We start from the raw sequence: 26,812 nt of genomic DNA on the forward strand, positions 1-26,812 counted from the left end.
CCTAATATGCATTTATCAGTTTCTCTCCCTTCACTGCTAGCACCATTCACGTTTTTACTGTGTAATAAGTGGTTTATTCTTTTCAGGTACAGTGAATTACCAGTAGCCTTTTTGCCCCAAGTACTTCCTGTAATGTCTTGCAGTCTGTCAGAATATGTGTACATGTTGACATGTTTTTACAGTCTGTTACGTTCCCCTCAGATGTAGCTAGGGGTGGAGGGGAAATAACATGGCATGTGATGGAGATGGAAGGGAAGGACACAAGTACACAGTAGTGGCGTTTGCAAGCAAGTCTTTAGTTTGCTTCTCACTTGCAAAAGTGTCTGATACAGGAACAATATATTTGCAAGGAAAGAGGGTTAATATAATAAGCTGAGCTGAATGCGTATAGATTAAAAGAAAAGGAGTTAACTAACCACCAAGTATGCAAGAACATTGACTAAGGGGACCCAAGCAACTGCAAGGGTGGACAGAGGAAAGAAATGAAACAAACCAAAAAACGAACCAAAATCTAATCTGCCTAGCCAAGTCTAATCCTCACCAAAATACAACGGGTGGCACTCGCCCCTTACCTGATGTGTCTAAACATTCCGACCACTATTGTGTATGCATATGTATAGGCGCGCCCAACTTGCCTGTCTACACATGCGCTGAGAGAGAGAGAAAACAGTAGAGAGAGATAACTAGAGAGGGAGCACGTGAGACTAGCACTACTGGTTACATATTCACGGCTAAAGTAACACAGCTTGATACTACAAGTCTCATGCACGCTAAACGCTCCCCTCCATAACTAGTCTCAGGTGAGTCCTTTTATCTGCCAAGGCCCGCCCCTTGGCAGAAAGCAGCCATCCGGATTGGTAGAGGGAAGAGCACAGCCAAGCATATGTTGTCCACATTGGTCCTTTTATCCACCCCTGCACCACGATCTGGTTGGGTGAAAGAGGGGAGGGAGAGAGAGAGAGAGAGAAAAAAAGAAAAACAAAACATACGTGCATCGCAGGCACGTAACATAGTCGATATCACTGACTTTGTCATTGCAACTGCGGATGCACCAATACCACCTTTTCCCTTCCAATACCGATACCTAATCCTCAAGTATCTGACACCAATACTCACTCTAATCTAAGTACTCCAGCTATTCTAATCTAATTACTCCACTTAATATTTATACTATTTCCTCCTCTTTTGACCAGGGTATATATTGGTTTTTCCATCTGAATTTACATGACCAAATCGTAAGGCAAATTATTTAGTAACTGCATGAAATTAATTTAAATTGTTTATTTATTTTAAAAGCTTCTCTCAAATTAACAGAAAATGTGTTTTATGATCGTACACATATTGCTATACGCTTACAATTTACTGCTGAAAGCCAAAAATCTTAGACACTCTTTATTATTTCATAAAAATAATTTTTACAGAGCAGATCACTGAAAAGATGCCATCTGTTTATAGTTTATAGCCCATATTTGGGGAAAAATGGGTCGACTTTCAGTAAACAAAACAAATTGTGAGTTTAGCTTCTTCTGTTATAAGGGTTTAAAATTACATTACCCATCTATTTGACTGGAAAGAAGACAGTTACAGCTCTCATATGACAGCCACCTTTTGAATGTAGCTTATGAAATATGAAAGTTATGAAGAATATGACAAAGTGCGTTTTAGAACCACCGGTGGTCCCAAGGAGTCGAAAAGGTTACATTTTTTTTGGTAAAAACAGTGTTTTGTGTCATATTAAGCCTGAATGAATAGCATTTACAGTTTGGATAACTTCACAATTGAATGGTTTCAGAGCTATGAAAATGTGCTATGCTCTTTGTGACTTTTTGTCTCAGGTTTGAAATAATCCAACATCAGCATATTGGTTGCTTTAGTTAAGCGCCATCTGCTGGCACAAATGCAATATGGCTGTCGCAGGCTGCTGCAATGCTTACTGCAATGCTTACTGCTAATGTATTTTTGCTTGCACCAACCCTCTAGGTGGTGGACCATAAGCTCTACGGGAGTCGAGCTGAATTTGATAGCACTATAGACCATGTCCTGGAGGAGTTCGGAGTGGAGGTGGTTTGTCTTGCTGGCTTCATGAGAATCCTCACTGGGCCCTTTGTCAGGAAATGGAATGGTATGGAAGCGAACTTAAACACCAGCTAATGTATAAGTATGCTCTCATACTAAGCCCTCTGTATTATTAACCCTCTATGGCTGTGCCTGGTGGGCTGACATAATGAAGTGTAAATACATTAATACTGGGACAAATGGCTTTTCTTTTGAGATGCTTTGCCAAGGAATTCCTTGCAAATACATACTGCAGAAATATTAGCTACCATTTATTAACTTTAACCTGTCCTGGCAAGCTAAGCTAGCACTAGCAATGGCAACAGGCTAACAGCTCTGCACACAATAGTACACTGTTTTTAGCTATATGAGCTATTAGCTGGTTAGTTAAGCTAGTACTAGGCTAAGAGCTCCACACACCATTAAACAGTTTACTAGACAGATGAGCTGTTACCTGACTAGCTAAGCTAGAACTAGCATGACAACAAGCTAACAACTTCACACACCATATTAATCTGTTTATTGCATATATTTAACTGGGCCCTGCAGGACAGCTGCCGAAAGGATCCCAGCAAACAGGGGTCCATGAGGGATCCTTCTGGGCCATGTGGGGCAGCTACAGCTGTGTTTTGGTGGTAACCAGCTGTTTTCTGTCTGACAGGCAAGCTGCTGAACATCCATCCATCACTGCTGCCTTCCTTCAAAGGTGTAAACGCACAGAAGCAGGCCCTGCTCGCTGGAGCTCGGGTCTCTGGCTGCACCGTCCACTTTGTGGCTGTAAGTTAACCCTCTTCAGGGCATCTGTGAAGGTGCAGAGCACTATCAACCAGTGATGTAGAAACAAATGTAGTCTTTTTGATGTGTTTTTTTCAGTGAAATACACCCATTGTTATTTTAGCAGGTTCACTTGGATTACTGGTTCATTTGTCATTCTACAATTGCAGACTGTAGTTCATCACCTGTTTGTCTGCATAATCTGTTAGCCCCCCTTTAAGGGCATCCTTAATGGTCAGGACCCCCAAAGGAATACCACTGAGCGAGTGTTATTTGGTTGGTGGGGGTCCTGACAATGGAAGAACAGGGGGAAAAAGGGGCCTAACAAAGTATGCAGAGAAACAGGTGAGCTACAGTTTATAATTGTAGATCTACAGAGTGCACCTCTAGTGCTCAGAGGTGGTTCCAGGACGCTCTCAGAACACAGTTTGTCTTGTTTTTTCATTCCGCTACAATCATTTATTCTTTTGTATCCATCAGAAATGTTATTCTTAGAACAGTAATAATGGCCAGGTTAGTATGTTGTTGGTCTGACATATTTAGATGTTCGACAATTTGTAGATTTGTAAAGCTGTACATTTCTAAATATTAATGAAATGAAGTCAAGTGTGTTGGATGGTGGCTTTCCAAAGGTGGTACTGGAGATCTCAGGTTTGAAAATTTGGATTAGTGTCCCAACATTTTATTTTTTTTTCTTTGAAGTGGGGGGGGGGGTTAATGAAAGTCTTCTGGTTTGCTTTTTAGATTACATGTGGGCATTTTCCATTTTCCTTAGTCAGAGTTAACATCCTCAGTAATTACAATTTACAACCTTCAGTCGAACATAGCATTTTCACTTGGTGTAATTTCACCAGGGACACCCAAACTTTTGTATACAACTGTAGTTTGGTCCATTTTGCTAAGACTAATTGATGCAGTATAAGCTTCCATAGTAGCTTCAGAGCAAAACTAAAGAAGCAAACTAAGGACGCGGAACACCTCGGCTGGCTGACTACATTTGTGGTTCCACCCAACTATTGCTTTAGCTTTTTACAGCTTAACCTTTTTAATTGTCTTGTATTTAACATTCTACACACTATTCTGAATCAACAGGAGGAGGTGGACGCAGGAGCCATCATTGCGCAAGAGGCCGTTCCTGTGCTGATGAATGACACAGAGGAAAGCCTATCAGAGCGCATCCTAGAGGCAGAGCATCGGGCCTTCCCCACCGCTTTAGAACTCGTAGCAAGCGGAGCGGTCAGGTTAGGGGAGGACGGACGCATCATGTGGAACCAGTCAGCGTAGAGATAGAGCAGCAAAACCTAGGGCATGTTCAGCAGAGCTAAATTATAATGATTACACTTGGTCAGCTAACATACAGGATCTAATCCAGCATTAATTGTTCCTTTGTCTTGTAAACAAGGCTCATTTAGATTTCCATTGCTGGGGGCACAATTTAAATCCTGTGACATTTCATTTCATCCCTTTTTGTTGCCTTTTTTGCTGATAAATTGTAGAATGCTCTTCTCTCAGTTTTGCAGGGAGTTTAATTGTTACATCTTTCTATATCATGTACTTCTGAACATTCCATTTAGAATGAAAAATTCCATTAGTGACTTTTTAATGGCTCACTGTGTTGTGTTGCAGGAGTTATTTTGACACTACTTAAATATTCTTTAAACCCCCTGGTGTGAAAGATACATTGCATTAGAGTTTCTCGGCTCTTAAAAGCAGAAAGAAGATATACAAGTCATGTCTGATGGTGAACTGCAATAGAACTGTACAGTTGCTTTTTGCATGTAACAGTAGGTACTGTGACATTTGCTTGGCACTGCTGGTATTAAATCTTGATATTGAACTTGCACAACTGTAACAACTTTGGTCTTGGACTTTATTTCTCCTATGAAAGTTTAAGAATGAACCAGTGTAACATAACTGTAGTCATTTTCTTGCAGTGGTTAGTTGACAGTTTTGAGCCTTCTGTGCCTCTAGAGAGAATTTGGTGTGTTGATGAATTCTGTGCTGCTGTTGTAGAGTAATGGTCGTAGTTTCAAATTTGCATTATATAAATCAGCTTATTCACAAAATTCAACAACTGTCCATTGGCTTCTATTATAAGTGACTTGTGAGTGAAAAGGTTTTCTGTTCTTTTCCAAATACAGGAAAAAGTCAGTTATTGTTCATGTTTATCACAGTTTCAATACAGATACAGCATATATAGATCAGGATTTAAAAAAAGACTAGAACATCTTGAATTCTATATAATCTTTGGCTCATGTAATGTGTAATTCTTTTCAGCTGAAGCATCACTGAGTGGGATACATGTACCTCTATACCTTTTAGCCAGGATAGGGTTTCCCATGGAGAATCTCACAGAGCAAGTCTGGAGAAGGAATTTAATAAAGAGGTAAGAAGTAACACTGGAGACCACCCCACTCCACTGCCTCCTCTCAGTGAGCTCAGATTGCTGTTTGTTTCATGACACTTAAAAGAAACTCAGGCCAGCTCTCCTTCACTCATTTGGAAAGAGGATTTCAGTCAGTATGTAGAACACTACTGATTTCAGTATTCACTGTCCGGTCGTGTCACTCTTGCTGAAGCGCAGGATGGACAGCTTCTCTCTTCCAGCCTGACGGGACAGGCACACCTTCCCTCTCAGTCCAGATTCCCCTAGAAGAGCTAAAATCTCCTCTACATGAAGAGACAGAGTCACATCAGCAGCAGTTCAACAGAAGTAACTAAATAAATCTATGTTGAAAATTTAGGTACTGACAAATAACTTCACCAGCAGTGTTGGGGGGTTCACATCAAATAAGTGAATGAATGAATAAATAAATATATATATATATATATATATATATATATATAGTAACTACCCAACGCTGTTTGCCAGTACAAAACACAAATACTACAGTTTGATGCATCATGGTAATACACATTTATTTTAAAATTCCAGTATACACAGTTTTTCCCCATTACATCAAATCTAAGCAGTCAGCTAGGACATGTTTGTCTGAATTTGCTTCTTTTGTTTTGCAGTCGAACTACAAGGCTAATGTAACTAACACAATGTTTTTTTGATTATAGATAACACTATTGTATCAGAAGCTCTAAAAGCAAGTCTACTTGGTCATTTAATAACATGGTCTAACGTAGTTCTATATAATGAACTGATTGACTAATGCTCATGTCACATCATCCACAGTAGGAATGATAGGAAGACACATTATAAGAATATGGTCATGGGCACCTGAACTGCCAATTAGCGCAATAAAACACTAGAGGATAATCAACATTTAGACCATTGTATTGTCAATCTAGATGTAATAAGACCCTTTGTTATTTACTTTACACTCCATCATGACTTCAAAGTGAGTCAAGTAAAAACTCTCTGCTGATGCTTTCACATTAAAATCATTTGGCGTAATATAACACAGGACAGTCTCAATGGTATGTCAACCATGTATGCAGAAACCACAATTACTGTAAATAATAAAACAAAAAAAAAACTTTTGATAAGTATCTCATAAGAAGCGTGCCAAGTATCTTCGTCATCCTACCTGGGTTGTTATCTGACACTGTAACAAGGTAGAACAGGCCCTGATTGGAAAGTAACTGGGGAACCATGGGGAAGAATCTGTCCATCACCTCTCTGCCTCTCTCTCCTCCAGCCCAAGATGCCTCAATGCCATGACTGCCCACCTGTACAGAAACATTCAGTGATATCAGGCAAGAACATGGGGATGCCTCAGTAATTGCAACCCCACAATGGACTCTGAATCATTTGAAGGGTACAGTTTAGAGCAGTGGTTTTCTGTCGGCTTCATGTTAAGTCACTCACTCTAGGTTGCACATTGCCTTGAAAGTTTAAATGGAAAATAGACTATAGAAGTTATATTTATTGTTGACATTATCAATAATGTTCAATAACTTTCAGTCTTAGTGTAGTGTACACCCAGCTTAACTCATTCTGTAACATATGTACCTCTTTGGACGGTGTAACAACATATGGAGGGTTGAAAAGAAGAACATCCACCTTTCCATTTAGTCTAGGCAACAAACACTCAGTCTGAGAAGCAAAAGGACAAACACAAACAATTCATAACCACTTCTATGAAAAAGGCATACTTGGGCTAACATCAAAGGCAGTACTACAATACTAGACACAAGGGACACACTTTGATGGGCAACTACAGACGTATGGCCGTATGCATCTATGTCCACTATTGGAAAAGAAAGGAAGCAGAGAGAACTGAATGTGTCTCACCAAATCTGTAATGACTGGCTGTAGATCAAGCTTATTGCAGCAAGACGTCTCTGCTGTGCATTCGGCCGCTGCCGGGTTCAGGTCAGTACAGCTTTGACATGCAAGCACACAAACAGACAAAATAAACATAAAATGGCAAAAACACCATGAAGCTAGTCAGGTTGTGAAAATATGTCAAAGGAAGAGATTCAACTACATCAACTTTGGAATACTAGGTTAGATTATAGTAATATTACAGTAATACTGTATAAATGGCCCTTTGCATGTTTAATTGGTTCTTATATTTGATAGACAGTTATTTATGGATCTTAAAAGAACCTTTTTTAAAATGGTTTTAGATACAGTCATATGAACACCCCTGGTCAAATTACATGTTTTGTTGATCTGAAGTGAAAATAAGTGAACACATCCTCTACAGAGAACAAACCTAAATCATTTTAATATATTTACAGCAACATTATTTACAGAATTTAACATATTACATGTACCTTAACTTCTATACAAGCACATTTTGTTTATGTTAATATGTTACACTTAGCAAATAAACAGAAGTAAACAGTAATTGTACATTAAAATGTGCAGAAGTATGTTCTCTGTAGAGGATGCGTTAACTTTTCACTTAAAAATTAAATAAATTAATTCAAACATTATTTAACCAGGGGCACCAAAACTTTTGCATATGACAGTAGCACCAAAAAGTGTTACTACAGTTCCAAGTCATAGAGCCCGTTTTGCTAAGAGTGTTTTAATAAACAGTAGCTATATTTGAAATATTCGTTTTGTTTTACTGCAGTGTGGCACTTCTTGAACATAAATATGTGAAGCTATTTGTGATTTTCTATATTCATTCTACATACATCGATCCTCCACTGACATTTGTACATTTAGTGTATTTTAAAAATCATTTTAAATTGCACCTAAATAAACAAACTATGGTGAAATTTGAAATTTCATAATGGTTTCCTACTGAGTCACAATCAGATCAGTCACTGAAGTGATTTACACCCCTGGGGGCTGGCTGGGCTAACACAACAGACATGTATTATACATGTAAAAAGAGGTGATGTTAAAATGATTCATCAATTACATATTGTCACACAAGTCACACTCACAGATAGAACGCTTCAGGTCCAATCACAGATGCCAGGAAGGCAGAGACCACACCTGAGCCACTGCCCACTTCCAGACAAACAGCAGGTCTAAACACATGGAAAATCCAATTAGATCACAGTAAGATCAGATGTCTAGAGAGCAGGGAGGACGTTCTTGCTTCTAAGTCACAAGTGTCAGACTGCAGTCCTCCAGTATAAGCCAATTAGCAAGATCTTTATGAACTGAATTCAAGGCATTAGAAGATGGAAAATGCTTATCAGAGCTTATCTCTGCAGAGCTGTGGCCTGGAAGGGACCCAGTTTGACATTCCCTGTCTAGGTCTTTTGTATCAGTCAATGAGGGAAAAAAAGTAGCATGACCTTTTAAACAAGCAAGGTAGCTTGTTAGCATGACCTAAATTGATGTCTACAGAAATACAAACTTCTATCCTTACCAGGGGTTGGCAACCTAAATGTTAAGAAGAGCCATTTTGTCAAGTTAACAACAACAATCTAACCATTTTGGGAGCCACAACATTTTATGCACATTTTATTGAAGTAACATTTCACCATTTTGGCTGTAAATATGTCTCAGTATGTGCTAATATCCTAGTATAGGCTGAAAAATATAATATAAACAAAACTCCAGACTTACTTTGCTCTGCTTTAAGCTTAGTTCAGCTATAGCCGCTTTTCCCACATCTCAGACAGGAAACTTTTCCGCAAAAATTGAATAGTTTCTTGTATAATTTCTCTTAACATTTGATTTTTTTCGAGGCTGAAGTCAGCTTCACATTTACCAGCTTCTTGTTTGAATTTTCCTGTTCCACCTTAAGTCGTGCCTGAAGTGCCAGAATGTAGCTAAATATGTAGCTAACTGTTGCACCATTTAAGGTGGAATGGGACAATTTGAACAAGAAGCTGGAGAGTGACAAGCTGACTTCAGCTTTGCAACTTTTAAGTGTTTCACAGTTTCTCATTGCTGATTAAATGTATCAGGAAACCAGCTGGAGTGCTTATAAATGCAAATAAGTCCATCCCTCTCCAAATTATCAATGTTCTTCTTAAATCTTTCTCTTTGCTATTTCGTTAGCTACTAGCTACGCAAGACTTATGAGTTGCTATGGTGACCAGCAGTCTGCAGCAGCTTTCATGGTTAAAGGTTGAATAAGCAGTTTTATATATAACTCCTGCGTTTAAGACTATTTATAGTTAAAACTGTGTTAGAATGATCAGCAGTGCTTTATTTTACTGCAAAAGAGGATTATTTTATTTTTACCTAGAAATCTAATTCTGCTGTGGAGCCACAGGGCAGTAAAAGAGCTGCATGTTGCCGACCGCTGATCTCACAAACCTTGTTAATAAGTGCTATATACTTTATCCATTAACATCCATGGCCTTATTTTCTTTGTTTTCAAAATTTTTACATTTCCAGCTTCCACAGGAACTATGATGTTATTTGGTGAAACTATCAAGTAGAGCTGGGTAATATGGCAATAATAATAGTAATAATAATAATAATAATAATATCACAATACTTTAAGTTTGTCACAATATTTATTATTTCTGATAATCATCTTGTAAATTGGAACAGAGAAAGTAGCGCACCATTTATAACATACTTTCCAAAACTTTGAATCCAAGTATTTGTAATATTTTACCTTTATTAAATTAAACAGGATTAATTTTGCTCTCTTTGTAATCAAACATGCAGGTGAAAAGTGTTTTTCACTACTGACAATATCCATGATAAGTGCAGAAAAGCTATCTGTGACATATCGAGACGTAGCTTATCACAATCACGACAAATACTGTCATATTGCCCAGATGTACTATCGAGTGAAGCCAACATAGTTTTCAAACACCTCATCACAGCTATGTCACTCTTTAGACACCCACCTCCTTTGCCTCAGCAAATCAGCATCCACTTCCAAGGCATCAATCAAAAGGAAGGAGTCTTCTGCTGGCTCATACACCCCAGAGAAAGGCCCACGACCAGCATGGGCATACAAGGGAGTCGGGTACATCAGTAAAATATGTCAAGTAAGGCAGATGTGAAACATTCCTGATAAAAGAGGGAGAAAGCATTAGGCCAGGCATGTCAAACTGGGTACCTTCCAGGCCAAAGTGCTGCAGAGATTACCATTTACCCTCATATAACGCTGTGAATTCAGTTCATGAATGCTTCGCTACTTAGCTGATGAGCTGAATCAGGTGTGTTTAATGAGGCAGTGTGCTGAAGTCTGCAGTGGTTTTGTTAGCCATCCTCTAGCCTAGCGGTCACCAACCCTGCTCCTGGAGATCTACTTTCCTACCAATTTTAGCTCCAACCATAATCCATAACACTTGATCCATCCACTTATTGCCTTCAGAAGTCCTGCAGGAAGGTAGATCTCCAGGAGGAGGGTTGGTGACCCCTGTTCTTGCCCTGCTTCAGCAGTCAGTTTCTGCTCACAGAACCGCTCTTGGCTGGGTGAAAGAGCACTCTCCACCTAAACCCCTGCAGTGTTGCTGGGCCTCATGCGCTCATACCAACGCCATATACATACTACCATGGCAAAGTCACTACTGTGTTGAAAGTGGACCTTTCACCATCTAAATATCATCAACTGTGGTTCTGCAGTCCAAAACTGATTAATGATCAGTGAGGACTAACAAACTGTACATGACTACAGATGGGCTACAACAGTCGTCACCAACCCTCCCCCTAAAGATCTACTTTCCTGCAGAATTTCGTTCTAACATGCCCCCTTACCTCATACTGATGCATCTGGATCCAGCCAATCCAGGAGTTCTGAAAAAGCTAAATAGTTGGAGCAGGTGTGGCAGACTGGGGTTGGAACTAGACTAAGCAAGAAGACAGCTCTATAGGACCAGGGTTGGTGATCACTAAGCTACATTCTGTAATTGTACACCTATGCAATTGACCATTAACAGGAGAGGGGCACTTACGGCTGGATTTCAGCATAGTTTCGTGATTTCTTTGCTCCTTTTAAACCAGGGGTGCACAACTCCAGTCCTCAAGGGCCAGTGTCCTGTACATTTTGGTAGATGCCCTACTCAAACACGTCTTGTAAACCTGTCAGTTAACACAAATTGAATCAGGTGTGTCTGAGCAGCAAGATCACCAAACTCTGCTGGACACCGGCCCTCCAGGACTGGAGTTGTGCACCCCTGTACTAAGCCTACATTTGCTGCTGAATTCAGTCAGGTGTGTTTCAGCAAGAAAATCAACAAACCGTGCAGACTGCTGCCCTTCAGGACCAAAGCTATAAGGTTGGCAGAGAGTGCATACCAGTGGTAAACAGCCCTAGTCCTGGAGATCTACCTTCTTGGAGAGTCCTGTTCAGGGGTGCTCAATCCTGGTCCTGGAGAGTTTTAGCTCCAACCCCAATCTAACGCCTCATCCATGTTTGGAAGGCCTTCGGAGACATCTGAATATCAGAGCCAAGCATAATAGATCTGAAATCTCCAGGGTGGTAGATTTTTAGGACCAGGATTGGGCCTCCTGGTCTAGTTAATCACAGTCCTTGCTAATCTAGGAGATGTTTGCTGCAGGTTTCAGATGAACTCTGTAAGGAAAAGTCTATCTCCAGGAGCAGGATTAGTGACCACTGGTGTGCAAATGGGTAGATGGGCGTTTCTAACAATGTGGATGTCTGAGGTTACATTAAAGTCAAGACGTGCACTGTTAAACTGATATAAACAAAACGACTGTTAAAATCAGCTAACCCACAAAATCTCACCACAGCCCCAGGTCCCTCACCAAAACCACTGTAAAAGGGCTGCTGAGCACGCGAGGGGAATGTTTTCCTCTTTAGTTTTATAGTTTTATTTTCTCGGAGCTGACATGCAACGATGCTGATAGTTAAAAGGCCCAAGAGTGTGAAAGCTGTTATACAAAATGAGAGGATTAACAGAAATCGGTTGTCTGACGTCTGGGCGAAATTTACAGTGTCTTAAACGAACTATATAAATCTCTATAACTGTCCATCTTCAGCGCACCAAGTCTTTCATCACGCATAATACAGTTTACATCAGTTTGGCTGAATTTAACAGGCTAACTAACAGTACAGAATGGTGTTCAGACGAATGCATCGACACAGAAACACATTTTAATTAAGCTGTAGATAAGCTGCCAACCCCGGCGTAATAACATACTTCACTGTCAGCCACGCTGGCTGAACTGACAAGAGTCATTCACAAAAAAACACTAAAACAACGGACATAAACGTTTTTCTGATAATATCTAGATATACTTTTTAAGAAAAGTCCCAATAAGTGATGAGAAATCAGCCTTAGAGCTTCCCGTACCTTTTCGCCTTTCAACCGCACTGTTTTGAAAAGCCACATGTGCGTCTTTCCACTTCCGGTTGCTCCCTCGAAGCATTGTGGTAGTTGTAGTTTCAGTGAGAGTAACGACTAGGGCTGCTCGATTCCGGAAATTCCGGTTTTTGGAAGATTATTCATGGGTTTTCTGCGGTTTATTAAGAATATTTAGGGTTTTAAGAGGTTTGTTAAGTTGGAGCCATTTAAGCTAACTGCAGTAATTTTCCACAGTCATTAGATATCCATGCTGCAACAAACAGAATTAGATGGCTAATTAGATAAATTAAGTAGTTTTTTTTTTCATAATGGCCAAATAATTATTAATAATAATTAAATCACAACTATTTATATAACAGTTGTCAGCTAAACATTCATTGTCATGAGAGCCCTTACAATGGGTTTTTGTTCAACGTTTAACACACTGCACTACACTGAATGCAGATAAACAGGACTACTTATGCTCTTTGTAATGAAACATGGAGTCTGACGATATCCACAATGTGCTTAGAAAAGCACTCAGTGACAACACGTAATTCATAATGATAAATACAGCCATATTGCTCACCCCTAAGTAGACCTACACTGTCAATCAAGTTCATAATATGCCATTATGATTTATGGTGTGAATGATGAGGGATCTTGACATTAACTTCATATGCTACCACCTCAGTTGTTCCTCAAGGACACAAGATATCAGTTTTAAATGACTTATTTGACCATAGCAAGGCAATTTAAGGACCTCTAGCTAAATTATCTTAGCTAACTAAAAGGAGATAGCTAACTCTAACTTTTCCTGAGTCTTCTTAGTCAACTCTTTTGCTTCAATAAATGTGGCAATGTTGACTGATTAAGCCACAATTTCATACTTTGTTTTCCACTCTGTCCATAGTATCTGTTGTCTATCTATAAAAGTAAATAATAATGAAATAAATTAAATAAAAGTTCAAAGCTTTTGCATCGACTCCCGAGTCTCAAATGCCTGAGTTCAGAGAATTGACTCGTTTTGAGATCAACTCCCACCTTGTAATGGTTAGTCTGCATTGACTTCAGAGCTTATTTCACCTTTCGCCAAACAAAGCCATAATAACTGGGTCTTTAAGGAGATTCACACACAGTGGTTAACATATAGCTACACACACACACATATAATATATATATATATATATATAAATATATATATATATATATATATATATATATATACATATATATATATACATATACATTTGCACTTGTTTTTTTTTTAATATTTACCATTATTTATCATTTCAAGGAAGTTCTGAAATTAAATTATAATGAGCAAACTGTTTCCAGTAGCATTTGTAGCCTGCATGTCATGGTTACATAATGGCTTGAAGATGTAGGGTGTGGAAGAAGCCAAACCAACAATTTGTGGTATTTTAATTTTGCAATCTACGGCTTGCCCTCGCGACCCGAAGAGACATGCTGGCGTGACCATTTTTCTTATAATCCAGCTAGCAGATTTAGCATATTATGTTACCAGACTAGTCAGTTTACTGTTGGTGTTGAAGGTGGCGCCAGTGGCTCTCCAACCAATTTGATTTTCTACCTATGATTTGTAGGCCAACTTTTAAAACAAATACACAGTCCTGGACAATTACAGACTAGCAGAGAAACATGAACAATTGCCCACCTATGCCTTTAGTTTGACAAAGATGGCATTTTACCACAAGCAAACTTTTCTTTTGAAATCTCCCACCCCCTTTATTTGCTCTGGGATATGGGGAGGCACTCCAGATGGTCTCAGTTAGACACTCCAATGTGCTGTTTTACTCATTAACAGTCCCCATTCAGTCCGAATTATAGACACGAGAGGGACACATAAAAGAGAGGGTGTAAAAACGTGTAATTTTTTTCCCTTTTTTTTTTTAGAGCTCAGAGCGATAAGGCAAACAAACTTGTTTTTAATTTAGACATTTCTTGGTCTCCAGAGGGCCAAGCCTTTATAAGGGCCACACGCACCAGAGTGGAGGCCAGGCCAAGCTTGGAGAGCCGAGCTGCCACGCTTTACTGGAGGAACTGATCCAATAGGGAGGGATTTGCTACAATCTATCAATAGAAGCAGTGTTGAGAAACTGTGCTGAGAGAAGTACCTGCATAAATGTGTGCATAATACTAATGACTTCCAAATAAAATATGCTTAACTGTGTCAACAAAAAGTTTGATCCTCAAGTTTGACCTTTAAAATGCACTTTTGTTCCAATGACAGTTTGAATAAATGGAACGGAAAGTTCCTTCTCCATGGAAAAAGATGAAAAATTGAGTCAACAGATGGCAGCATTGATCCATGTGGAAATGTTTTGAGGGCCCTACTTTAGTTCAAAGTTTCAAAGGGGCTTTGATTGTTTTTGCTGGCAGGAAGAGCGAGCGAAAGTGAGAAGAAGGTGATCCATACCCTGTGTTGGCAAAATTATCTATCAAATTTCTTTTCTTAACATTTACTTTCCACACCTTGAAACTGACAAAGGAGCAAATGTACACTGTTGTCTTTATTTCTAACTCTGGAGACTTGCAACCCCATCTTTAGTCCCAGGAACAATTGTGGAGTTGGCCATGAAAATCAGTCCACAGTCCTACAACTGAAACCGATACAGGTGCAAAAGCATATAATTCAAACAGTAAGAAAAACACTACCCACACTGAGCACAATAAATCAAACTGTACAAAACACTCACTCCTCCAGATAGGAGGATATCCACTGTTGCACTCCTTCAGCCTCCCAATGTTAAAGCAATACTGCTATAGAAACTGACAGCTCAAAACAACAGCTGGCAGAAGATGACTGTCTATGGTGGGACTAGATTGGTGTTAAACTTTACTTGTATGTTCTTTTGACTTTTGACCGGTATGTTCACAACCGACATACATTGTTCAAAAAAAAATAAAGGTTCCAAAAGGGTTCTTTGCTGCCTAATAAGAACCACCAAGTTGGCAACCCAATTTTCTTAGCTTTTTTCAAACCATACACCTTAAAGCAGTATGTCAATAGTGCACACCTAGAAATTAAGCATCTTGTTTTTTAATTCCTTGCCATAAAAAGCCAGTGTATTTACATGTACCCACCTATTCAGCCTACAGCTGTTTAGCCCCACCCATTCAGTTTAAAGTTATAAGGAGTGTTGTAGCACTGACTGCTTTTTGAATGCGGAATAATACAGAGCAGCCAGTCAGAACAGGTCATTTACATATCAGTTTTAAAGTTACAGTAACATTAACTTAATTTAACTTCAGTAAGGGACGAAAGGTTAAGCCTGTTTAATTTTAAGGGACAAAGAAAAGGTAGAAGACGATCATGCAAAAATGAATTATGGCTAGTTTTGGCATGTAACTTATGCAAATGTCCTATGGACCTTGGGGATAAAAATAATAATAATGAAGAAAAAATCTTGGACCTTTTTTAGAAATCAGATGTGGATATGACTAAAGAACCTTCCACATAAGGTTATCTACCAATTAAAGCATACATCTGAGCCAAAAATCATTATGGAACTTTTATTGTTGAGAGCATACAGTATTTTTTTGGTATTTTAGGTGAGAGAAGCTGATCCTGGCATGACAGTCAGGTGGTAAATAGACTCACGTTCTTTCTCTTCGCTAAGGCAGCTGATCTGCACAAGGGTGTCTAACGTATCCCAGACTGCTTCGTCTTGACTGTGACCTGGCCGTGATCCACAGAAGAGAGTATTTAACACTTTCCAGACTCGCTGGCCCCAAAAGGCCATCGAGTGAGCGAGTGAACGAGTGAGTGAGTGGGTGGGAGGGTGGGTGAGTGGCGGGGGGAGGTTGAGACCCCAGAAGCATCCAGCTGACTCCACAGAATTTAATTCTGCTCTATTTACCTTTATTTTCTCAGTAATGGAAGTCCTGGAAGATCTTTGTTGCAAAGAGAGCTTGGCAACATGTCTATGTTGAGAACAGGCCTACAGGCTTTTTAGAGTTTGCAGTATTTCCCAAGAATGTGTGTACTCTTAAAAATGAGGGTGACAAAGGAGTTTTATAGTTGGATGCTATAGAACTACTACTTTTGGTTCCCCAAATAACTTGTCAATGGGTGGTTCTAATGTTTTTCTAAAGTTAATGTTTATCTGCTGCGTCTGTAGCACACTGTTGATTACCACAGATAATAAATGGAACATGTTTCGCTGAACTTATATACAGAGATGGCGACCCCTGAGCAGAAAGCATTTTGTGTACTCCACTTCAATAAGATTGAATCCGTCATAACTGCGCAACATGATTTTCGTCGGCAGTGAACCTCCAACAGGTCAGAGCATTCGTCGCATTGAAAGAGCCGTAAGTGCGGGACACCCAACATGCTCAATCGATGAATTTGACTATTGCGTTGATGTTATCCGTACAGCTGGAGGAGGAGCACTTGTAAAATTATATCATAAGCTTTATGCTCATTTAAACAATAAATTACTGCATTGTTCTGTAATGATTTACAGGTTTACTGCATTGTTCTGTAATGATTTACAGGTGAAATAAATCATTTTGAAATCAGATTAATCTTTTTTAATCACGCTGTACTTGGGTAGAAGTAATAGTATTATGATTTGAAAGTAGGAGAGTACAAATCCATCAGTATTATACTAATGGGCATGCACTTGAGTAAATGGAACTAGTTACTACAGAGAAACATGTTATTATTGTCTGTGATAACCAGACTGTACAGATGTGGCATAACCAAAAGTGGTTCTTCTAAAGCATTACACCAAAAAAAGTTTTTGGCATCTTTTATTTTTAAAGTCAACTTGATTCAGAAATCATAAATAAAATCGGAATCAAGTTTCTGTGTGAAACAGATTCAAGGGGGTCTCCAAGCTAGGTGAGCTTTTTCCTTTGATGGGCACTACCCATTATCCACCTGGCACGTGTCATTTGTGCTGTGTGGACATGGTTTTCACTCCATTTATAAGCAACACCTGATCTGGTGGTATGCTACATTTGCCGTATGAAATATATGGCTCAGTTGCATTAAATCATAACAAATGCCAGTTGGGAAGTAAAGGTGAATTCAGAAAAAGAACAATTAACATGTACTTTCTGAATCCACAAGTGACTATTTGTCCTCAATAAGCACAGCTGTTTCTAGAGCCATTTTTTACGTTTTAATTTTTTTTGTATTTTTATGTAAGAGCTGGTGTAAGTGCAGCTGAGTCACCATTAAAACAGGTTCAAAAACAAGAGTTTTGGCTTTTAAATGGTTATACATCATGCTTAATGACCGGGAACATTAACGAACACAGTTAAAAAAAAAAAGGATCAATTTTGATTTCACATTGACTTTAAGAGCGTCCAACAAGAAACCTGGTGGAGAACCCAAGAACAGGATCTTCAGAAAGCAACACAACTTGTGCTTTTCTGTGCCGTCCCCTGTGGCCACTCATGTGACACTTTTATGAACGTAACATTAGAGCCTGAATCGAGTGTATTAGGAGCACAGTAGGGGCAGTTTCCAAGAAAGGAGTGCTCTGGGCCTGCCGCTGCCATGCTCAGAGAGATGTTTCTGTGCAGGATGTTCAGTTCTGGCCACTTAGAGAAAGATTCAGCCAAACTGGGGATAATAGATTTGTGGGATAGCTTTACGAGCGGCTGGCGCATGCTGGGATTAGGAGACTGCATTTGAGGATGTAGCTTGACACCAGGGACTTCAAAGTGGTTCAGTTGCAAGGACAAATCACGGGAGGGGTTAGTGTGCTGAAGTGTGTGCAGAATGTTTCGTTCTGTTAGTTGGACGCAAGAAGCTAAATGAAGGTGGTGGTGCAAAAGGAACAGTTCCTGCGAAAAAAACTAATTAACATGATTCACCCTCATATGTCAAATGTAATAAATTAGCCGAGACATGTTCAGTGTCCTCATGTTCCCATGATCCTAAGTCACCCTATGATCTTGACACTGAATAATACTCATGTTATTAATTAAGTTTTTGGAGGAAAATTACAACTATAGACTTTGTAGCTGCCATGCTTAAAATTGAGCTAACAGTATTAAAAAAGAATCACGCAAACGTTGTTGCTGACCACTATCAAAAAATCATGAACACCAAGAGAAGCACAGCTGTTCATTTGTTTTTACCTAGACACAACACAGAGTGAAGCAATGCTTTCACTTTTATTTGAGGCAAATTCAGACTCCCCCCCTTCTTTCTTTTATTGTTTTGACTGGACTGACTCCAAAACATTTGCTTCTTTTATAAATAAGCTTTGTACAAATACTAACAATCCCATTTCAAACTCATTTGTAGTGTATTTAAAATAGCAGTATTGCTTGTGAACTAGGTAACATTTGTTCTATGGGTGAGTCATTGATTTAATGTAATGCCCTTCTAAACAGAACAGCATTAAAGCCTTGTTTTTCCACAATATTCCATCAAAATGTATTGAATTTTGCCTGCCACTAAACCATCTTTGAGTTTTGATTGTTATGGTGCACCAGTAATTGATTAGCTGGGCAGGTACTGTGATTGGAACTAGGCTCTGCAGGAAGGTAGCTGTCCAGGACCAGGGTTGGAGACCACTACTATAAACCATCTTCTGAGTTTTGATTGTCACTGTCCACCACTTTTAATACTATAAATAATATTAAGCAATAATATCATATTTCACCACCCCCATCAAGTGAACATGGTAAACTAGCTCATAGCTAATACATTAATACATAATATGGTGCATCATATGTAATGTGTAATATTTTGTAGAAGTGGGTAGTGTAGTCAATTAGCCAAGGACATGTTCAGTGTCCAAAGTTTGCTTCTTTAGTTTTGCTCTGGAGCTAATTGTGTGGAGTCTAATAATCTGAAGGCTAATGTAGCTAATAAATAACAGAAGCCTACAGCCCACCAATTAGCATTGTGTACACTGCATGCCCAAATCAATAAACACTATATTTGGGGAAAATGTGTTTTTTGGTCCCTTAACAACAGTAGTTTGTATGTTGGTGAGGCCAACCATGGAACCATGGTTTACTTATTTTACAATGATGGTCAACTTTCTTTGTTAACTCAGGCTTAGATACTCAAGATATGATCAACTCTTGAAAGTATGATGAACAGCCAATGGCATTAAACATGAGAAGTATCTTCGTAATCTATGTAAATTTGTAGAAGGTAAAACATTTTACTTTCGGTTAAAAGACTGTAAAAAAGCATAGCTGTCACAAATGCCACTGTGTTGGTGCTTATTGGACTTATAATGGAGGTATATTCTTAATATCTAGAATTAATTTGCTTCCTCTTGTAAAGAAGCAATATTCCTCATGTGACTGATGCCACAAATGTCACAAAGACAAAAAGTGAACACCTCAGTCAGTCATTGGTCAGAAGTTTGCCCTGATTTGTCTAAGAGCTGTTTATGATTGTAAATAAGTAGAAACTGAAGTGTTTATAGCAGTAGAAAGCAGCACTGTTAGTGTCTCTTGGTGTGATAATCGCTTTATATTTGAACATCTGTGTTTTTTTTTCTCAGCTAAAAAAACTGATGCTCTAAACATCATTGATGCCAAAAATGTCACAAAGAGAAAAAGTCACCAGTCTCTGTCAGTCTCTGATTGGTCAGAAGCTCGACCCCAGTTGACCCCAAGAGCTATTCGTAACTAAATTCTGAACTTATCCTGGGGGTTATTTCACAAAGCAGGGTTTCTCGGTTAGCCAGATAACTTAGGCTTTAGCTTAAGTTATTCAGCTTACTGAGAAATCCTTCTTTGTGAAATACTCTGCTCTGGAAAACGTTATCAATGCAGCATACATTGTCATGGCAATGAATCGTAGTAAAAAGTGATCCACAATTGTGAGACACAAAATCCAGTATTAGATCAAACTAAGGTTAAGGTTAGTTGGCTAAGCAAGATTTCCTGCTTTGTGAGTCAGAACCCTGGTTAGACATGCAGCATAAGTGGCTATGTTGATGTAGCCTGGTAAAAAGTGATCCACCTTCGGAAGACAGAAAATCCAGACTTAGATTGGAAAAAAGTTGTCTGGATAAGCAAGAAATCCAGTTTAGTGAGACTCCTGATAAATGATCCTCATGTTCCCATGAACCCAATTCACCCTATGAAATAACAAGTGTAGATTTTGTAGCTTTCATGCTAATAACTGAGCTAACAGTAAAAAAAATCAAGCAAACGATGTTGCTGACTACTATCAGAGAATCATGAACACAAAGAGAGGCACAGCTGTTCATTTGTTTTTACCCAGACACAACATAGAGTGAAGCAATGCTTTCACATTTATTTATTTTGAGGCAAATTCAGACTCCCCCCTTCTTTCTTTTGTTGTTTTGACTGGGCTGACTCCAAGACGTTTGTTTCTTTCGAAAACGAGCTTTGTACAAATGTTAACAATCACATTTCAAACTCATTTCTAGTGAACATAAAACAGCAGTATTGCTTGTGAACTAGGTGAGTGCTTCTCAACCCTGGACCTGAAGGCCCACTGTCTGCACCTTTTAGTGTGTTCCCTGCTCCCAACACACCTGATTCAACTAGTCAGCTCATTAACAGCCCATTATGCAGTTGAAGTGGCTGTGTCAAAGCAGGAAGAGCAGGGCAGTAGGCCTTCAAGACCAGGCTTGAGAAACACTGAACTAGGTGACATTTGTTCTGTGGTTGAGGTGCTGGTTTAATGTAATTCTAGACACAACAGCATTAAAAAGGGTACGTTATATGTAATGCATAATATACTGCAGAGGTAGAGTAGCCTTGTTTTTCCATTGTATTCCATCAAAATGGCACCTAAACCAGTGGTCTCCATCCCTGGTGCTGGAGAGCTAACTGCCCTGCCCCTTACTTAACTCTAATACATCTGATCCGGCCAATCAAGGACCTGCAAAGAGACTGATTAGCTGGGGCAGGTATGGCAAACTGTGATTGGAACTTGGCTCTGCAGGAAGGTACCTGTCCAGGACCAGGGTTGGAGACCATTGCTATAAACTATATTCTGAGTTTTGATTGTCACTGTCCACCAGTGGGCTGGTAAATATATTAACCAATAATATCATGTTTCACCACCCTTACCTATCATTGAGTGTTTCACTTAGAAATGCATGATAGTGCAGAAGGAAAACTCTTTAATGCACTTTATTGCATCCAGCTATTATTAGCATAAGAACTGAAGTTTGTTGTTAACGTTAAAGCACTGTCCTCTTTTTAAGAGTTTTAGTCTGAAAACATACTAAAGCTCTAACGTGGGAAGTGTGAATAAGAGCAAAGAAATACATATGTTAAATCAACAAAACGTAATGAAACTAGAAAGGGAAAGTTTTTAAACAAACTCTAGGTTGGCTTGACAAAGCTAATAATGCCTCAAAAGTCAAAGCAGTTGCAGAACACTTTTGATTGTTTTTGAGAACTTAATTAGGATTATATAGTAATTCCAGGTAGTTGCTGTGGTGTAGTTCCAGCTTGTTGTTAGGGCATTTTTTGGTGGTTGTTAGGTGGTTGCTAAGGTGTTACTAGGCCGTTGCTGTGCCATCCCAGGTGGTTGTTAAGGTGTTGCTAGGACATTGCTATGGAATGCCAGGTGGTTGCTAAGGTGTTGCTAGCACACTTCTATAATGGTGACCAAAAAGAAGTGACTGAGATGGAATAAGAGGCAGAGTTATAAACATTATGTATTATATTAGTGGAGTGACTCACTTTCATGATGTTAAGCATGTCCCCTATTCATTCCTAACAAGGATTGCTCTACAATCCTTCAAGGTTTAGTAGTTCTAGCTTAAAAGCTGTAATATTTTGATTATATAATAGAATTTTACAATATATTCAAAGTACAGTCCCTTCAAAAGTTTATTTACATACATGTAACTGAGTACATGGAAGTGGTTACCACCTACCACTGATTACATGTGACAGAAGGCTTTGTGATAAGAATGACAATGGTATTGCTGTGTTTTCGTCCCTCAGCCAACCTGGCTTTGAGATTGTCTGTGGTATCACATTTTATAACTATGTGGGGGACTGGAATGTGGTGCACAGGGCCGTATGACACGTGTAGACTTCTGGCCACTGGTCTGGTCCCTGTAGGACCTTTTCCACTGCCCTGGATTCATAAAAGTCAACGCTGTGGAAATATGACCAGCGAGAGAATGCCACAAGCCTTACAATGAATTCTCAAAAAATGTAGCGCCATTAAGCACGAGCTTACGAGAATTCCATACGACCGCAATTGTCACTTTCAAGCAGCTAGAACACAGGTGCAGTGGAAACCATAAGCAACCCACATTCGAAGAACCGATACTTGCTCTGTTGCATGATAAATGGCTTCATTGCTGACTGAGTTATTGTGCAGACCCACAGCATTCAGGGACTGCGTCTCAACTATGAGAAACCATTAGATAGATAAATTGTCCACGGCATGAATTTTTGGGAATTTACACAGGTGATATCTCTGTGGTTATACAGAATCTGACACACTCAGGGGTACGTTTGAACGTAAATGATCGCTCAGCTCGGTTATTGGGACAAAGTTTTATACTTGCACAGAAGCAAGCCAGATGCAGGAGTAAGAGAGTATATGCTGTATTTATCATACAGTGACAGGCTTTATTGCACCCCACTTTCGATCATCCCAACACTCTTGGCAGACCTATAAACGACAAAAGAGTTAAAGATGAAGAAAGGTGATGAGGCAAAGAAGAGAAACAAAGAAACAAATGAACTCTAAATGAAGTAAATTATCATCCTTTTGAAGAAGATACAAATGGAGCCTACAAGAGAAAAAACTAAAAGTTACAAAAATAATGAAGAGATATTTTGAGAAGAAGAGTGAAGAGAAGAGCTGTGGTGTAGCAGATCAAACGGGGGTGCTGTTAAAAGCAGTAGTTCAGCCAAAAAGTCTCATTTACACATTTTTTCCCTTACACTAAATGTTCTTGATCAGTCAAGATGTTTGCTTCTTCAGTTTTTCACTGGAGCTATGAGGCTAATGTAGCAAGCAAGTAGGTCTAATGGAAGCTTAACCACCAGAGAGCATACTACTTTCTGTTATCTATAAAATGGACAAATTTATTGACAAACTTCAGCCATCATGCTACTAACTATGCAACATTTTGTTCTTTTTTTTAGGTTACAGTTTATTATGCAGTGTTAAACCATGAGTTTCTTTTAATTAAAGGGGTGAGTACTTAAAGGGGAGTAGTCACTCAGTCCCAATCTTGTGCTCAATTGTCCAGTACACTAAGCAAATGTTCATATAGATAATAAAATACTTTTTTAGGTTTAGTTTTGCAGATACCAAATTGTTTTATTCCAGATTCAACAAATATTCTATTCCTATATTGGCCAGAGTTCCTTTGTGCTGTTTGGGTCTCTTGGGGGCCAAAAATTGGGACAGTATGTGCAATGCCAATAAAACCAGAAAGCAGTGAGTAGTACTTTCTGTTTGACTTATTAAATTGAAAATGATACAAAATCACAATATGTTATGTTTTGCCTTATGAACTGTATTGTTTTTTTGTAAATAAATGCTCATTCTAAATTTGATGCCTGCAACATGTTCCAAAAAAGTTGGGACAGGAGCATGCTGTCATGTATCATGCTGCTACATCACCTTTCCTTTTAACAGCACTTTATAATCGTTCAGGGACTGAAGACACAAACGGATCCAGTTTTGGATCAGGGCCTTTGTTGTCATATTTTGAGCTTAATAACACTCATGTTTTCAATGGGACTCCAGGCAGACCAGTCTAGCAACTACACTCACTTGATTGCGCTGCCTGGCTGTTGTAACATATGGAACGTGGCTTAGCATTAGGTTGAAATAAGCACGGATGTCCCTGAAAAAGACAGTGCCCCCCTACACCATGGCAGACCCTGGTTTGTTAACTTTATGTTGGTAACAATTTGGATGATTCTTTATTTCTATAGCCTGGAAAGCACAACATCATTATTTCCATAAGCAATCTAAAAGGTTGACTCGTCAGACCACAATACATGCTTTGTTTGTAAAAAAACAGAGATTGACGGGATTCTCCTCTATGAATATGTTCCCCATGGGAGAATTTTTAGATTATTTGGACTAGACATTCTGATAGATTTTTAGCTGTCACTGTCTTCAGGATAAACTTCACAGGCTGGGGTATGTGGTACTCATGAGATAGCGAGTGTGCTGCTCCTGTTGCAGTTTTCTGCACACTTCTGCCTGTTAATCCTATTCTACTTAACGTCCAGCCAGTGATTCATTCAGAGATGTTGACTTTGTCCCCTTTAACCCAGAGTAGATGCCCACTTTGGCCACTTTGGCATTTCATCTTTGGCACATCTGTATGATCAAACTTGTGTGGTAAGAGTGCATGTAAATTTGATTGTAATAGTTTAACAATCAGAAAAAAATTACTGATTTGTGATTAACCAAAACTATTATTAATATCATCTGTAACACCAATAATAAGAATAAAAATAGAAAATAACAATGGATTGTACAAAAAAGAAGCTCCATGCTGCTTTTATTGTTGGATGCACTGTGATAGTTTCTGAGTGAGTGTGTGAGCACATTCAGAATGCAAGTCTATTGCTATAGAAATGCTTATTATTGATTTGTTTCAACAATAATATCATTAATGTCATTGCTCTTTTTATGTGAAAATAAATTCAACAAAAGCACTAAGGAATCTTGTAGAAGAGCAGATTAAAAGACCTACATAGCCACTTTCTTGCTGCAGAAGGATTGGGGTTGACCTAGTGTTAGGCTGACTAGGAGTACAGCTTTTTTTCTCCTCTTTTCTCTTTCTGTCACTCACTCACTCACTTAGACACACACACACACACACACACACACAGGACTTGCTAGGCACCATAAAGCGAGAATTTGGCCTACATTCACCACTGGGCCAATAAATGGCAGGCCGGGGATGTTTTTGAAGTTAATGATGGTGTGTCGGGGCAGAGAGAGAGGGAGGGCTGTTTCAGCTGACACTTCTGTCCACAGGGAGTGGCGGGGGTCAGGAGCAGGGAGAGAACGGCAAATAACAGCAGGGCTTTTTCCTGAACTGTCACCACACACCTGCAGAACCACCCAGGGCCCCCTCACGTCCCACCATTGGGGTGTCACGACGGTTAATGACCGTGGGGGGGAGAAACAGCAAATACAGACTGGGAGTGGGAATTGTGGTGGACGGTCCACAGTATTTGAGGGGCTACAAGACTTGGAAAAACTGATAGTTGAAGAAACCTGTGGCCTTTAACCCTCCTTGGTCCCTCATGTAGTATATGCTGTCAAACACCTCTTCTTATGCTTTGTTGAATTATTTCTCACTCATAGCTCATTAACAAGTGAAGAAATTCTGACGAAAGTGCAAAGTTAACTTCCAATTGACGCTGTGTTTGTAAGTATGAGATTTAATTATGATCTCAATTTGATTTTGTAGTCAGAAGAAAACTACTCATATACTTGCTATTTACAAAAAAAAAAAGAATCAAATCTGATATGCATTGACAATATAGAATGCAAATCAAATGCGATTTGTTATTTTACTAATGTAACCACTAATAAATTAATTATGGAATAATGTATATACCAAGGTGAAACAATACAATGCAAGGCACCAAAAAAAAAGTTTTGGTGCTGTTGGTTGTTAAGCTGATCACAGTTCATAGATCACAGTTATTAAAATAGAAATAAATGCTACTGAGAGCAGTATGTAACAAAACAAACTTGGTGAAAATCGGTTGAGTAATAAGGAAGTTATCATGAGAAGTCATCATCTCGCAATACACGTGCCTTTGTTTACTAGCCGATTTTTACCGCTCCAACATGGCGGACGCGCAGACGCATTACCTCGGGTAGAGAACACCAGACAACACGGCATCTATGTATGTATGTCTGTGCTCGTCAACTGAGAATTAAAAAATTGGGCGAAACTAAGCTTCATTTAAGCTGTTAGGCTTGTCTTCAGGTCGAAAAAAAACGAAAAAACGTAGATGCTGTTTTCTGTTATCTGGTTTTGATGTTACATCACCTGCTATTACTGACGGCGCTCTGAGTTCAGCGACCTATTGGAGGTAATTCACTCCGGAATTATTACTTATCAGACTTGTAAAAACACTACAGACACGGCAGATTCGTACTGGATTAACGTCACAGATCCCGGTGGTGAATACAGCACCTCCTCGGGTAACACTAATCCTGCTTGAACGGGGCTTAAGTCATTGTACAATTGTTACAAAGAGATGGATGGAATACAGAAGCTGAAACCCTAAGCTAACCTAAACGCTCTGTGTGCGTACGTGTGCTTATTGGTGGGCGTGCCCGCACGTGTGCGTCTCTGCAGGGGACGTGCAGATTTGCACAAGCTACAGAATT

General features: G+C 39.2%; 2 protein-coding genes across 2 annotated transcripts in view; one reads left to right on the plus strand and one right to left on the minus strand.

Moving 5' to 3' along the window:
* gart (phosphoribosylglycinamide formyltransferase) overlaps positions 1-4,681 on the plus strand; it is a 24,857-nt gene extending 20,176 nt beyond the window's left edge. The window contains exons 20-22 of the mRNA XM_036557646.1: positions 1,981-2,122; positions 2,717-2,832; positions 3,922-4,681. Of these exons, the coding sequence (XP_036413539.1) occupies positions 1,981-2,122; positions 2,717-2,832; positions 3,922-4,113 (450 nt within the window). The 3' untranslated portion in view covers positions 4,114-4,681. The remainder of the gene's footprint in view (positions 1-1,980; positions 2,123-2,716; positions 2,833-3,921) is intronic.
* n6amt1 (N-6 adenine-specific DNA methyltransferase 1) lies at positions 4,682-12,544 on the minus strand. Its single transcript, XM_036557652.1, has 7 exons — positions 12,481-12,544; positions 10,066-10,231; positions 8,188-8,274; positions 7,076-7,166; positions 6,794-6,877; positions 6,369-6,510; positions 4,682-5,499 (listed from the first exon to the last, which is right to left on the minus strand). Exons 2-7 carry the CDS (start codon positions 10,191-10,193, stop codon positions 5,378-5,380), a joined length of 654 nt encoding a protein of 217 aa, XP_036413545.1. The 5' UTR covers positions 10,194-10,231; positions 12,481-12,544; the 3' UTR covers positions 4,682-5,377.
* Positions 12,545-26,812: the final 14,268 nt, after the last annotated feature.

Source organism: Colossoma macropomum, unplaced genomic scaffold, assembly GCF_904425465.1.
Source record: "Colossoma macropomum unplaced genomic scaffold, Colossoma_macropomum, whole genome shotgun sequence".
NCBI lineage: Eukaryota > Metazoa > Chordata > Actinopteri > Characiformes > Serrasalmidae > Colossoma > Colossoma macropomum.

Bases quoted from the DNA above. Each gene is read 5' to 3' on its own strand.
- n6amt1 (XM_036557652.1), bottom strand. From the start codon at position 10,193: ATGTACCCGACTCCCTTGTATGCCCATGCTGGTCGTGGGCCTTTCTCT. The intron at 8,275-10,065 runs GTGGGTGTCTAA...CCATGTGTTTAG, and splicing joins GATTTGCTGAGGCAAAGGAG to ACCTGCTGTTTGTCTGGAAG. The intron at 7,167-8,187 runs GTGAGTGTGACT...TGCATGTCAAAG, and splicing joins GGACCTGAAGCGTTCTATCT to CTGTACTGACCTGAACCCGG.